The sequence below is a fragment of the Maniola hyperantus genome, chromosome 8 (genome assembly GCF_902806685.2).
Source record: "Maniola hyperantus chromosome 8, iAphHyp1.2, whole genome shotgun sequence".
Taxonomy (NCBI): domain Eukaryota; kingdom Metazoa; phylum Arthropoda; class Insecta; order Lepidoptera; family Nymphalidae; genus Maniola; species Maniola hyperantus.
In genome coordinates this window covers 5,380,409-5,396,558 of record NC_048543.1, presented here as the reverse complement: position 1 = coordinate 5,396,558, position 16,150 = coordinate 5,380,409, and the positions used below count along the sequence as shown (strand labels likewise).

The 16,150-nt window shown below is 36.3% G+C and overlaps 1 protein-coding gene across 1 annotated transcript; it reads right to left on the bottom strand.

The window, feature by feature from the left end:
* Positions 1-4,466: 4,466 nt before the first annotated feature.
* On the bottom strand, positions 4,467-12,048 carry Osi22 (Osiris 22). The gene is made up of 2 exons (XM_034971118.2): positions 11,789-12,048; positions 4,467-6,693 (listed from the first exon to the last, which is right to left on the bottom strand). Exons 1-2 carry the CDS (start codon positions 12,000-12,002, stop codon positions 6,416-6,418), a joined length of 492 nt encoding a protein of 163 aa, XP_034827009.1. The 5' UTR covers positions 12,003-12,048; the 3' UTR covers positions 4,467-6,415.
* Between the last annotated feature and the right edge of the window lie 4,102 nt (positions 12,049-16,150).

The window sequence follows — 16,150 nt, the reverse complement described above, 5'->3', positions numbered from 1 at the left end:
GGCGGGTCTGCCTGTTAGACATCTGGCTGAGCTGCGCGAACTAGCAAGATCCCGAAGCCCAGCCACTAGGTGAGGCGTGGCATTTAATCGGTAAGAGTCTGACTCGAATCTCGATAATCTCCGTGCCTCGTGCCACACGTATGACGTACGGTACCATCATCCTTGGCATCATCCCTGGCATATCTATACATAGTTATGCCAGGTGTACCAGCGATATGGAACTCAGTTGGAACATGGTTGGAAGGGATTTTATTATGCGTTTCTGAAACCAGCAATGATTTGCGACTTTGTCCACGTTGCCTAAATTTCTTTTTTCCGATGAGATTAAGAAAGGCGCTGAAGAAAATACATTTTTCCGAGGTAAAAAGTTGGATTGATAATTTCTTGCAAAGTCATACGGTTAAAATCGCTTTACCTTTTGCAAAGATTCAATCAATCAATCAATCAATCAGCATGTTTGCGTCTACTGCTGGACATAGGCTGCCTTCCCAAGAATGCGCCACCATACACGGTCCTCCGCCTTCCTCATCCACCCACTACGTGATTTCAAATATTAATTACTTAAGTATATAGCCAAAATGACTATAATATCAGTTAAAGAAAAGCCAATTATGTTGAAATTATAGACAAACTGTTCAAATTTTATTCATTTGTAATGCATCGACTTGATACTTTTCTTGGAAGAATAGCCGGTTCAATATCTGTAGTGTCACATCTCTGTATTATATCTCCCACTTCAAGTTTATCTCTGATACTGGTAACTGATATGAAAAAAGGATAGCTGGATATCTAATGGATTAGTACTACTATGAACCTAGGTAACTATGTATAATGTAACATTTTGTTTTCTATAACATTTACCTATTTTACGTACGTATTGTACGTACGTAGGTACGTAAATACCTTATGATAAAGTTAATTATAAGTAAGTACAAAAAGTACATAAATAAATAAATAAAAATCTTTTTTATTCGAATAAACTTTTACAAGTACTTTCGAATAGTCGGATGCATCTACCACTGGTTTGGAATGCCTTTCTGCATAATATTTAAAGATTTTGGAATAGATTGAAAGGTCTTACTTAGCACGACTGCGTTTGGGCACCTTGCCGCGTTACAGTGGTTTAGATAAGGTTTAGATGATATTTTTGATATGTAGGTAATTTTTATATTCATTTATTTTGCAACTAGATGATACCCGCGACTTCATCCACGTGGATTTAGTCCTTTAAAAATTCCGTGGGAACTCTTTGATTTCCGGGATCAAAAGTAGAAACTAAAGAAAAGATCCAAATCAAAACTATACCAAATTTCATCAAAATTGATTAAGCAGATGGGCCATGAAAAGCTAGCAGACAGACAGACAGAAAGACAGACAAACACACTTTCGCATTATAATATTAATATAGAAGTAATATAGAAGTAAGTAAGTATAATGAGTTCAAATTCAAATGGTATATAAGCACATAAATAAAAGAAGCGCTTATCATTTGAATATAATTTGCGCTTGTTTTATTTTATTTGTTCATACTCATGGTCACAATATTGATTATTAGTGTAGTGTATTACGGCTGCATGCTTATTGGTTACTTATCAAGTTTTCACGGAGCAATCATAATGGGCGCATTATACCAGAGATGACTGGATCACCTTGATCATTATTATTATGAGCAGTGGTAGGTTAGTAGGTAATTAGGCACAGAGGTGTTATATAACTAGAGCAGCAATGTCCCCATTTCGAAGGTAGTTATAGGACGCGACAGGTCGAAATGGCAACCGGGGTGGGGACGCCCCGCACACCCGTAGCCCCTTGCTAACCCGGTCCGGGATAGCGCTGGTGACGTGCTGGTGTACGGGGCGTCCCTCCGCCTTTTACCCCGACGGCCATCTCGACCTGTCGCGTACTATAAGTAACGAAGCAGCGGAGGGGTCTGGGGTTCGATCCCGAGTACACATCTTTGTATGCCTGAGAGTTTTTCATATTATGTTCTCAATGATGTGTGAAGTATGCCAATCCGCACTTGGACAGCGTGGTGGACTATAGCCAAACCTATCTCAGGCTGAGAAGAGAATCTTGCTCGTGACTCTTGTACAATTAAAGGCCAAAACTCGTTCAGCACCGGCAAAGTTGTGCGCACATCTGAGGCTGAGATCTATAGAGCGCACTTTGACTTTGCTCAGACTTAAGATTGAGTTATAACGAGACAGATTTATGTGAGACATATAGCTCTGTCTCGTTTTAACTCTGTCTTAAGTCTAAGCTAAGTCAGAGTGCGCTCTATAGATCTCACCCTCAGTGTTTGTGGGCGTGTTCATAGAAAAAGGTCATAAGTGCGACTGGTTTTCGATGCAATCGTTTTGCGGAATTGCTACTCGAATTCTGAGGCCTACCGTACATTTTGCTGATTTTACGGGTCGTCTTTCAAAGTGAAAGAAAGTTTCATAGAAAGTGGCATTTTGTCTCAATTGTACGTCTTTTTGATCAATTACCTATCCTTGGAACGCTCTTATTTGAATAAATTGCTAGACACTGTGGTAAAGTAAATAGGTCGATTCAAAGTGGCTTGCTTATTGATGAGTGTTATTATTTCTTTCTTTACAGATAGCCTCAAGTAGAAACTACGCCGCAATCATTAGGTATCACGGCCCTGGAGATAAGACTAGAAATTGATATTTGCAAAGAGTTTACCTCTAGGGAAAAACAGGATTGTAAGATTGTTAAAATATTACCACTGTTTTGTTTTATTACTTATCTACCTATGAAACATCTCTCGACGTCCTCTCTTTTATTATTTACTACATGATGCCCACGACTTCGTCCGCGTGGATTTAGGTTTTTGAAAATCCCGTGGGAATTCTTTAATTTTCCGGGATAGCCTATGTCCTTCCCCGGGATGCAAGCTATCTCTATACCAAATTTCGTTAAAATCGGTTGAACGGTTGAGTCGTGAAAAGCTAGCAGACAGACAGACAGACAGACACACTTTCGCATTTATAATATTAAGTATGGATGGATTAAGAACAAAACTAACATTCAATCTATTCAATCATTAGGTAAGTACAGTGCGACAAGGCTATTTTGGCACTTGAATGACATTGATAGGGGGGCGCTGTTGATCTTGAATCTTTAGATTGTTTGGGACCAAAGTAACCTATACCATTCCCTTGGACCATCAAAATCGAACAGATTGTACGGTTGAACGGATGGGACTGTGAAAAGCTAGCAGACAGACAGACATACTTTCGCATTTAAGTATAATATTATTACCTACTGAATTGTATTGCTATACCTACACAGATGTATAGATACGTCCTCACAACAGGAGAACAGCTTTTCTTAAACGACGTGATAATAATTTGAGAACAACGGAAACGAAAATGAAAACGCGAATCTAAAAGATAAGAACGCAATATGCGTTGATAATGAGGTCGTCACATCTTACTTCTCTACATAGTATAAAATAAAGTCGCTTCCCGCGTCTGTATGTATGTATGAACGCGTAGATCTTTTAAACTACGCAATGGATTTTAATGCGGTTTTCACCAATAGGTTTATAGGTATAGTTTATTCTCAAAAAATTAGAGATCCCTAGGGAAATTGAAATAATGTGAATTAGGTCGGAAAAATACCTCTCATTTGAGAGTTTCCGAGGCGTGCACTGCCTAAATGGTCATAGTTACACGAAAACCATGTATGGTGAAATTGTTTCTCTTAAAAAGTTCTACAAAAAAGTCTGCAATAGCATACATGTATCTTTGAAGGTTGGCTCACAATACTCGATTTTATGATTTTCAAATGTGATCTGAAACAAAGCCTTACTTTCGAGGGTGTTGTTACTGACATACTGTTAATTGTTATCAAAATAAAATGGTTTATCATCTGTAATATTCAATTTAGACCAAAATTGTCCTTTCCATCATTTAATTTAGAATAATATCTTACGAGATATCAAAAAATTAAAATAATATGAAATATCGTAAGATTAAAAATAACGCGCAACAAAACGAGACGGGGCGGCGCGGCGGGCGGTGCCGGTGCCGCGGCGCTTATAATAATCTCCTCACTGACACCACACGAGTAGATATCTGACACCACATTAGTATCTACATTGCACCCATGCGAAGCCGGGGCGGGTCGCTAGTTCTGTCATACAATGAATAATAACTAGGTAGATGGTTAACTAGAGAAACATCACAGAAAGAGTAAGTAGATAATAATTTATTAAATAGTATATTATTGCTAGTAATAAATAAGAACACCCATATAGGTGACATTTATTCGCTGCATGTTAACTATTATAACATACACATACATTCAAAATAACATGATCTTAATCGAAACAATTATAAATACTTATACTTAGAACTTAATCAATTATTTATAGACATAAATTTTAGTAAATGACATAGGTGAAATCCCACTTAATGCCAAAAAAAATATTATTTACAATTAACATATTAACTCTTTTATACATAATATAATATTCGGTAATAAATTATTATTTTTTAATTCTTAGTGATTGTGGTCAGATTTTGAAGAAGGTTTTTATTTTTTTGTAAAAAAAAAAAATATAATAAAATTTTTGAGTTTACAGATTTGGAACTATAACCGATTTTACAAAGCAGTATAAATAATAATGATGCTCACAAAAATCTTCAAACCACTTTATGGTATTTTTAGCTATTTGCCTTCAAGCTATCTATCAATAATTATTGACAATAATAATTATTATTAACGATTGAAAATTTATGTCGATCAACAATTTTTTAATATTTTGTAAAGCAACTGAAACCACTGAGCACTAAACCAGAATGACCTATATTCTGTGCCTGTGCCTGTGCACACAATAAAAGATGAGGTTGGAAAAATCATAGGTAGGTATCAGCAAAATAAAAAATTCCGAAAATATTTTTTTTTGGAAAGTACCTATCTATTACAAACTAGCAATAATTTACGTGTAGCTAAGTAGGTGCTAATCACTAAATAGGAGAAATGTTTAAGTTCGAAATTATGAACCTGAAAGGCTGAAGTTATTACAATAATATTTGGTAAAGCTTTGATAGGTATAAGTTAGTGTTCTTCAGATTCAAAACGCTAATATTGAATTAAAAAAGAAATATGAAACTACATAGTAGGTACATCGATATACAATTTATAAAAAATTCAATGGGTACATTGTGTATAGTAATATATTATTATGGTACTACGTAGGCCCTTTCAGGTATGTTTCGACTTTTACCTCACTGCACATTCCGAAAATTCCATCACGTTTGCGTATACCTACCTACCTACCTACCATAAATAGAGATCGATTTATTCGAGATTTACCTACTAGAATAATTGTATACTGTCGACCGTACAGTTGCATTTTGTGATTACAATCTTTAGTTACGCCAACGAAGTAGCGGGCGGCATCTCTTTGTAAAAACTAATAAAGAATGTTGAACATAAAAAGATTTTTCCACTTCAAGTAACAAATAGAAAACTGTACTCACTCAAGTGACTATAATTCCCACATAATATCCTCTTCCGTTATTCTCAGTTCTCACACGGTAATTTTTAATGTACCTGCCTACTTATTATTAATGCTTTCAATTTGGCTAGTTCCTTACTTCGACTTGATTTATATGCCTTTGTTTTACACCAAATTTTTTACGTACTTATTTATTGGTAGTTACGATAACATGTAATTAGAAAGTAATACAGTTGCGTATTATTTCCGTTTTGATGTTCTTATTACCTATGCATTTACTTCCGTTAGTTTGTTAGATTTTATCATTCATTACAAATGTTGCAGATTTGATGTTTTACAAGGTTTTAGCTTCTATACAAGCTCAAAAAATTTGACGTGTTAGAAAAAGAGTTGGTATCATATAAATAGTATAAAATATGGTAGGTATACCTACCTATATCGACGTAAGTGATGTTTTAATCATAATAAAATTACGCGACATTATTTTCGTACCTAGTTAATAAATTCACAAAAGTTAGTAAACGGAACTTTAACTTTATGGACTCCATTTTTTTACAGAATATGTATTAGCCAAGTTTATCATCCTGACTAGTATTACCCTTTCCCCTCCAATTAAGCGTTAAGCTTGTGCTAGGAGTAGGTACGACAGTTATAGTGCAACGGGTGGAGTTTTCAGTCCGCTCCTCTAACCGTTGAGCTATCGAGGCTCTCATTTTATAATATAACGTATAAAATGTTATAAAGTAGTAATACAGTCAGGGGATAGGGAATAGCCTAGCTACCTACGCCTTACCTTACAGAATTACAAACGTTACTCTACACAAACATAATTTTCACTGTCACAACATGTGCCCTTCGCTTTTATTTATTAAATATATTAAGCAAATCTTTGGTTATTTAAATTTTTTAAGATTGACTAAAACAAGTAATTGAAATACCTATTTACGAATTAAAATACGATGCATATTCCTCCATTCCGTCTCCATGAAATCCGTAATGCACATTTGCTATATCAGCATCGTGTCTGCCTTTAAAGGAGTTGCTATTTTTAAACGCGTTGATTATTATCAGAACTAATGCCAACTTTCCGATCATCAAAGATTTGAAGAGCATGAACTTCAGTACTCCGAGGAATAGAGGCACGAGCGTAGACTGGAAGACGAAAGGCAAGATGAACATGGGCAAAATTTTCTTCATCAGCTTCTTTTGTTTACCTCGACCTGAAAAGAGAATTTTAAAACTTATTAGAATCTATGAAAATGTTAAGATTCTCTGGGAACAGGGACAGATCCTAATATCAAACGCAACGTGCGTTGACACATAGGCCCCGTGTTATGACACAGGGAGGCAGTAGGTATCAAGATCGGGAGCCATAGCAGAATTAATGGCTAAAACCGGTATGCGGCGCAGGTATTTTTTGTTCCATTAATTACCATGGAGACCCTGTAGCCCAAAAAAATTACGAGACATTTAACTGGCTGGCTGGAAGGGCACCTTAAGCAATTTCACCCTCATCATCACCTGGGTGTCTGGTGCACTTCCGTTGTGCCAGATCCTTCTTTCATCGCACATGCAAACTGTGGAACCAACTCCCATCGGTGGTGTTCCCACTAGATTACAACATGGGGTAATTCAATGGGCGGACCAAATTCCCAAAAGGCCTGCAACGCATTGGCGGTTCTTGTGGTGCTTCAAATGTTCATGGGCGGCGGTAATCACTTAACATCAGGTGACCCGCCTACTCGTTTACTCGCTATCTCTATCTAAAAAAAGGGCAGGCTCTTGCTTGATCAGCATGCAAAGATCAGCCTGGCTGTCCATGCAGCACGGGGGCAATGCATTATGCAGCCAGTAGGTATTCTTGGCACCATTCCAGGCGAGCATGATTAGTACCATTGATGTCTACCAATCCGCACATGGCCAGCGTGGTAGACTATGGCCAAACCCCTTCTCACTCTGAGAGGAGACCCGTGCTCTGTAGTGAGCCGGCGATGGGTTGATGATGATGATGATGATGATTAATACAATAGTTAGATAAGGATGGCTTCATTCTTACTTATTTAGAAGTTTCACTTATTATAAAATTCAATAAAAAAAGATAAGTAAGTATATCTACCTATTCTGATTTATTTCAAGAACAAATTCGGTGGCGAGTATTGATAGGTCCATGTTCGGTGCTTTCAAAAAGGAGGTGATTCTCAATTCAGCCAGATTTGGTTTAGTATCGCGTGCGCGCAAAAAATAAGTACCTACATATTTAATTAATGCAATCATTTTTATAGATTGTATAACCACGCGTGATAGTAAAATATGAATTTCGGCGTAACAAATTTACGATGCTATCCGCGACGTTCAGTCTTAATAGTTATATAACAATTTAATTTTTTTGTTTCAAATAACGCAAATATGCTTACATCATTCATCAAATCTCTAAAAAGTAAAATATAAATACTTAATTTAAATTTTTAAGATCAATTTCACTTTATTAATTGAGATTGTTAAGTATTAAGTATACCAATAAATTAATGTGTTACGTGTAGGTACCTATCAACTGTCGACGGCACTGGTGTACGGAAAAACTTATATAAAGTTTATGAATGCACCAAACTTATTGTAAACTGTAAATATTCTTCTTTAATAAAATAAATAAAAAATACAAAAAATACAAGATAGCTTTATTTAGTAATAGTAATACTCTGTAATCATCGACTTTCCTAAACTTTGAATACTTTACTGGGAAAATTATACACGAAAATTCACAAAGTTATACATGATTACCTACCTATCGTATTTAATTGTTTGACCGGAAATTTATGTAGGGTTGCCACTTTTACCTACTTACTTATCTATCAATCAAGGTGCGATGGCTAAGAAGATTTTTAACTCCTAACGATTCCATAATATAAATATCAACAAAAGTTATCAGGTATGTTAACATATTTATATTAATATGTAAAACATGTAGAAATTAAAGTTTCCTTCTGGTGCAGATAAAAATATATGTATATACTATATATATATTTTGTTATCCATTTTCAAATGGTATAAAATTATCAAAATAATGACTAAGTCAGCTTCCAAATTTTTACGAGCATCATTTGGTAATAATTCGGAGGTGCAATCAATAATTCTTGAGAACTCTGCTGAATCTAGGTTAAACCAGTACTGCCCAGCCGCACGCCGCGCCTCTGCTCAATTTCTATGCAATTTTGTCAACTACAATGAAACTACATCCAAACTGCAATAATTTTGCAGTCCAGCTGTAAAGAACCTTTAAAGCTAAATATCCTATAATCCGATCATGATCGTAACACGTCGTGATGGTAAGTGGTAACTGGTAACCCTATTTTACGTGCATGCTCGCTTTCTACGGCTAAGTTTTGCCAGTTAGCGGTATTTATATCCATTTCAATGCCTGCTTTTATTGTTTGAATCTAGAGTAGGGAGGTATAAACAATTTAACTACTTTCTCTATTCAATTTATTACGTTGATTACGTAAAAGAGAAATACGTAAAAAAAATTACATAGAATGTGTCTTATGAAATACTAACTCTTTATTTTAAGTCCCACAAATTGCTATTGCGCTGGAACCATGTCTCATTAACATCGAAATGACGTCATTTTGAAATAAAAATATACCATCAGCTCGAAACTCTAGTCTAGTGCTGACGTCACTAAAATGGCGGCCACGCGCATTAGCAATTCGCGGGACTTATATAAATAGGTACCTACTATTTTCTAGTGTTTGAATGATGACTTGGACACATGGGATAGAAACGAGTCTAACACAACGATAATTGCGTAATGCGATGTCACACTGAAAGCGCGCGTAATCGTGTACGGTTAATGACGTGCTTCTTACAGTTATTCGTATTGCGAGTAGGTACCTACATAGGATGTTATTAGAACTCTAGCAAAAACGAAGAATGGTGAAGTACTGATGATTATACTGATAAGGTAGGTACCACAAGAAAACGCGAATACAAAAATATATTTTTGCTGGTTTGAAAAATACTAAATCACTAAAACTACAAGTAGGTATAAGGCAAATGGTTAAGTATTGGCTTTGGATTGTGTTTAGGAAGTATAATATTATTGCTAAGTTTTCGCGCTCTAATGCGAAACCCGTGCTCTGGAGTTAGCCGGCTATGGGTTGATCATGATGATGATGATGATGATAGTAATTATCATAGAAACATGGGAAATTAGGCCATATCCCTCTTTTCTATAAGCACTTTGGGAATAATGAAGGAATTAACGACAAAAACTTAAGCTAAGCTTCGAAGTTCGAACCCGTGACTCTGTCAAGTGTGCTAATGGAATGGCATAACTATTACTTTTCTGTACCTTTTTTTAAAACGAGCTTTTTTATAACATTAGGTAGGTAACATTCTAAAATCTTAAATGAAAGGCTTTTTCAGCCTTGTTCTTTTTTACTTCGTGAGAGTTTATAATATAGTACGGTACTAGATGATGCTCGTGACTTCGGCTGCGTAAAGTATTTGTTTTTTAAAGTTCCGTGGGAACTCTTTGATTTTCCGGGATAAAAAGTAGCTCACATACTCTTCGGGATACAAGCTGTCTCTGTATTAAATTTGATAATGCTTACGACTTGACGGCGTGGATTTAGTTTTTTTAAAACCCCTTGGATAGAATGAAAAGAAAAGAAAGAAAAGACCTTTAGTTTCCAAACTGTGCCACACATCACATCTTATAACTAAGTATGAGCTGGTTATTCCTTACTGGTTGGATAGAGCAGTGGCCCTACCGCGGTTGTTTGACAGCTACAATGTCACGATCGCAATCATCTCTGATTGGTTAAAGCTCGCTCACTATTGGCTACAATGCATTGTTGCAACAAGAATGGCACAAATTCACCCAATCAGAACAATTGAGATTGTAATAATGATTGATGCAGGTTTTAGACAATCGCCCTACTGGTTGGATAGGTACTCTTTGCTTTTATAGCTAACTGGCAGACACACATACAGATAGACTCTCTTATTCGCTTTAGTATGGATTATCTTGGCGATCCTTTCTGCAACGGGCATTCGGAATTATCAAGAGCATAAGTAAACTCCACTCTCAATTCTCAATAAGCGCTTCTAAGGACCTGCGCAAACAGACGGAGCGGCGTACCTAGAGTCGAGTCTTTTTGATACTGTGACGTAATATTATCCATATCCATACTAATATTATAAATGCGAAAGTGTGTCTGTCTGTCTGTCTGTCGGTCTGCTAGCTTTTCACGGCCCAACGGTTTAACCGATAATGATGAAATTTGGTACAGAGGTAGCTTACATCCCGGGGAAGGACATAGGCTACTTTTTATCCCGGAAAATCAAAGAGTTCCCACGGGATTTTTAAAAAACCTAAATTCACGCAGACGAAGTCGCGGCCATCCTAGCTAGTCTATATATATAAAAGGAGAAGGTGACTGAATGACTGACTGACTGACTGACTGACTGACTGATCTATCAACGCACAGCTCAAACTACTGGACGGATCGGGCTGAAATTTGGCATGCAGATAGCTATTATGACGTAGGCATCCGCTAAGAAAGGATTTTTGAAAATTCAACTCCTAAGGGGGTTAAATAGGGATTTTAAATTTTGTAGTCCACGCGGACGAAGTCGCGAGCATAAGCTAGTTTATTATATTAGTTGTAATTAGTATACTGAAAACAAAACACAGAGGATACTCGCCAACGCTTGACGCTTGTAATGTGCGCGCCTGGACTTTCCGCGCGTCATCGCTGCTTCGTCAGTTTCAACTTATTGTCATTAGACACTGTGCCTACGCTCTGCCGGTGTGCGTTGCGCCTAAGTGAAAATATAATACAGATGACTGAACTTTTAAATTACTTTCTTTGCTGCTTGTAAACCTACTTTTTGAGGGGCAGGGGCGTGGCCTATATAATTGCGAAAACCCTAAAGGCCCAACGCTAAATTAAGGTCCATTTGCAGAAAACCGTAAATACCTATGTTTTAGGGTTAATTTTTAGTTATCCTAATAAACTTTAACTAAGGAATAACTTCGACTTTTTGACAGATTTTCTAAACAAATACTAACAAAACCTCACACGTTTTACATTAAGTACATAAAAGTTATATTGACGATTGATAAATCCTGCCTTACTTTGCGAGGTACTTACCAGTTAGGTAAATGTCGTAATGCTGTTATCTTTGAAGTTCATTCTAGGTTTCATGACCAATGAGAAAAGGGCTGATTTAGAAAATTTAACGGGTGCAAGTAGTCAAACAAGTACTTAGGTACTCAAACAATGGATTTTGGTTTTAATATTTTGAACTTACCTGTCTCTCCGTTCTCTCCGCTTGCACTCGTATCAATTTCAAACGACAACAGTTTTCTCGATTCATTGTTATGTTCGGGAATATTCACGTATACACCATCGTAAAGTTCAATTTTCCGCGCACTTGACGTATCCTGGTCGTTGTTTGAATATGCGGAACCTGCGCATAGGGTTGCGAATACGAGGAATAGCAAATACGCGCTCGGTGCTTCCATTGTGACGGCCACTCTATCAATGCTTTGCGCGGGCGTCCCCTCCTTTTGGTTGAATATGCATCACCCTGTCCGAGATCACCGCGTTGCACATTGTTTTGAGAATTTCTCTCTAACATTAAAATATATAAGAAAGAGGAAATAAGTTGCAGTTTATTGTTTTTTTATTATTTAAGCGAGGATTAGAGTATCATCATACCTAAGTAATTCGGAGTTGAGTGTAAGTTTCAAGTTAACATTAATTATGAGTATTAGTATGGAGATGTCAAATCGTGATGTTTTTCCGTTCTTTCAAGTTCACAGGCTTACTAAATGACAAATTCAAGCTAGGCTCTGTTTGTTGACCAGTGTTGTTCAGCGTCAGTTTTGCTGGTAAGAGATTAATTAGTAAGTAAGTATAGATACCAACTTCCTAAGCTGTGATGATAGCCTAGGGTTCGATTCCGGGCACACACCTCTAACTTTTCGGAATTATGTGCGTTTTAAATAATTAAATATCACTTGATTTAACGGTTTAGGAAAACATTATGAGTAAACCTGCATGCCTGAGAGTTCTCCATAATGTTCTCAAAGGCATATGAAGTCTACCAATCCGCACTGGGGCAGCGTGGTAGGCTACAACCAAAACCCTTCTCACTCTGGGAGGAGAGTAGTGCTTTGTAGTGAGCCGGCGATGGGGTGATTATGATGATGATGATGATACCAACTTTAATAAAGTTACTTATTTGAACTTTGATAAGGATCTTGATATAGCTTGACTTTATCCCTGTTTGACTTTGTTCGCTAAATAAAACTAGCTGAGACCAAATCCGATGAAAGCCTAAACTGCTAAAAATCATACGGAAAAATGCAGTTGATAAGAAGCAATCGCTCTTGAAGAGATAGTTAGCACATGTGCGTGCTGCAGATGGCAGTAAGTTTCCAGTATGTTAAATTGATAAAGTCATCGTCGTTTGGAACAAATAAATCTCGTGTAAAATCTCTACAGAAAAATTACGATCTTTGTTTGACGCGCGAGTTTCCAATAGGGATGATTTTAAGTAAAATTTTAAAATAAATATAAGTATTACGCAAGTATACCGAAGCGGAATAGCGTGAGTTACGTGAGAGTGTCCCCTTCGCCTCATACCCCGATTGCCATCTCGACCTGCCGCGTACTATATATCTATGGTTTTCAGTTTTCAATTCTAAAAACTTTTTTTTGGTCCAGCTCTGGTGTTGGAGTGAAACACTGTAGATAGAGTGTGTCTTAGAAGATTTGTGTGGTGTTGTATTGCGGTGCTGCAGCGAATTGCGTGCTTTATTACTGGTTTTTCCTGTATGTTTAGGAAAAGGGCGGAGGGTGGTGCCACTGGTGCGTATCGGATCCGCACGTTGTCCTATACAGATTTGTCTATTTTGCCCTTTGTTGTTCATGTGTATCATGGACTTCCGCAAAGTCTAAAGCTTCTATCCAAAATACATTTTTATTATTGAAAAATATAACAATAGAGAGCGACATCATTTACCTAAAATATTGGATAAGACGAAATAAAGACTGAAATACACGCATCTAGATTCTAGTTAGTTATACTTTCACAAATCTTTTGAAAAGAGAAGGGAAATAAAATTTTAATTTTGACTAAGTTTCACTCAAACGTACTCGACGTCATATTTTGGATAAGTAGATAGGTATTTTTATTTTTGTTAGTTTTATCAATTCGGGTATTCGATTCGAAGCCTTTAGAAAACACGCGCTGCATCGTTCGCGCGCTCTGCCGCAATTTGGCTTGAGCCTAACGTCAAAAGAGTCAAACAGACGCTGATAAAAGACGGACCGCAGTCAGTTATTTAAATTAATTATACCTGTTAGCTTTCTGAATTCTGATGTAAGTAACAATTATGTAATTTAATATTGGATATAAATATTTGAATATCAAAACATATCTTTCAAGCATCGGAATTTCTAATATTAATAGTGAAAACTTAAACGCGTGGAATGGTGCCAAGGATACTGTCTGCATTTCCGCGCTGCATAGCCAGGTTGATTCTTTGCGCAAAAACATAAGCAAATGTTACTGAATATTTCTTGAGAGAAACCCCCAAACGTTGATCCGATCCGGGACTTCATGAGGCACAATCGTTTGACCAATGAGGCATCAACAGAAGTATCCTATAATGGTCACAAATATATTATGAAAGTGAAGCCAAATAAAATTGTCTAAAAATAAATAAGTGTCGATTATAGGGACTTCTGAGTTCTGTTCGAGGGAGCTAGTTTAAAACTGGTTAGAAACTAGCTGTGGCTAGGCTAGTTCGTATCTATTGACCGGTATCTGATATCGGGTGGGATTTCTCTTGTTGTTATAAAATTGTAGTTTTATTCTCTTATAATATTATACTGTACCGTGATTAGCAAATAGAGGTTCGTTTTATCAGTCTGATAGATGTGAAAGTTATTTACGGTCCGTAGCGACAAAAATTGAATGGAAATTTTTGCTCTGATAGGTAACATGTCATGAATAAAATATGATTCATTTATGTATTTTTGTGACGGTAGCCTATAATTTAAGTCTGTTACCGACCCGGACGTGCTGCCACGTCCGATCGTACTCTATTTTATCCGAAAAGGAGCTAGCTCATCAATAAAAATGTTCCGTTATACATCTTATTACTAGCTTATGCCGGCGACTTTATCCGCGTGGACTACACAAATTGCAAACCCCTATTTTACACCCTTGGGAGTTCAAGATTCAAATATCCTTTGTTAGCGGATGTCTATAACTATCTGCATGGCAAACTTCAGCCCGATCGTTCCAGTAGTTTGAGCTATTCGTTGACAGATCTATTTTTATACTTATATTTAGATGTTATTATTAACCTTTCTCATCTTTGGTTAAGTTCATAAAATAACTAGTTTATGCCCGCAACTTCGTCCGCGTGGACTACACAAATTTCAAACCAATATTTTACCCCCTTAGGGGTTGAATTTTCAAAAATCCTTTCTTAGCTAATGTCTACGTCGTAATATCTATCTGCATGCCAAATTTCAGCCCGATCCGTCCAGTAATTTGAGCTGAGGGTTGATAGATCAGTCAGTCAGTCAACTTTCCGTTTTATATATTTATACGAAATTTATTTCAATCCATACGGTATAAAAAGATTGTCCTGGCTGAATGGCTGACCACTGGGGTTAGAAATTTGGTTTTGATAGAATATTTTTATGACAAACTCACTAACAAAGAATTTTTTGGAAATTTTACCCCTAAGAGTAACCTCCTTGGGGATAGAATTTCCAAAAATCCAAAAATAGGGGATGAAACTTTGTATGAAAGTCCGTTATTTTAAACTGACTTCCTTCAAGTTAGGTATATCTCAAGTAGGTATATCCATGAAAATTGATATTTGGGGGAGAAGTGGGATAGAAATAGCCTCAGCGACGCACCGACGGCCGGGCGACTAGTCGACAGTGCGTAATGGCTCTAACCCAGTGCGAAGGAAGAGTTAAAAGTTCAAGCGGTTCAACATTAGTATTCAACATAAGATTAATATTTATTATATCATACGTAATATTATTTTAATGTTATATGCAAGAAATTCTCTCTTTTACAAATTTCATTGAAAATCGGTTGAATATTTTACTCATAGTCATTTACAATTTTATTTTAGAATAAATTTGTCTTAGAGGTTTTGGTGAATTAGAAAACCTATATATCTATAGATATATAGGTAGGTTCTAAAAATCCACATCATTCATATATGAATGATGTGAATTAAAAAAGAGAACTTATTATTAACGAAAACATTTTCATCTTTTTATTTACTTTATTCACAAAATCAATAATCTTATTAAATACATGATTAAAATCGTCGTCTATCTTCCACGTAGGTATGTAGTTCGCGATAAACAGACGAAGACTCATATATTTTTTAAGCATTATACCTCGCGTGGAATACTCACTATGGGATAATACACTTCAACTTATAAATGCTAAATAATAAATACAATAAATCTTAATGGTTAAGATTCAAAGCACTACTGAGTAAATACATTAAATACATAAATATCTGAGTTAAAATTATATATTGACGCATGATTTTTGGTGCCTTGAAAAAGGTGCTAAACAACTAATCGGAAGTCTTTGAGACCGAGGAAAACCAAGAGACGGAGT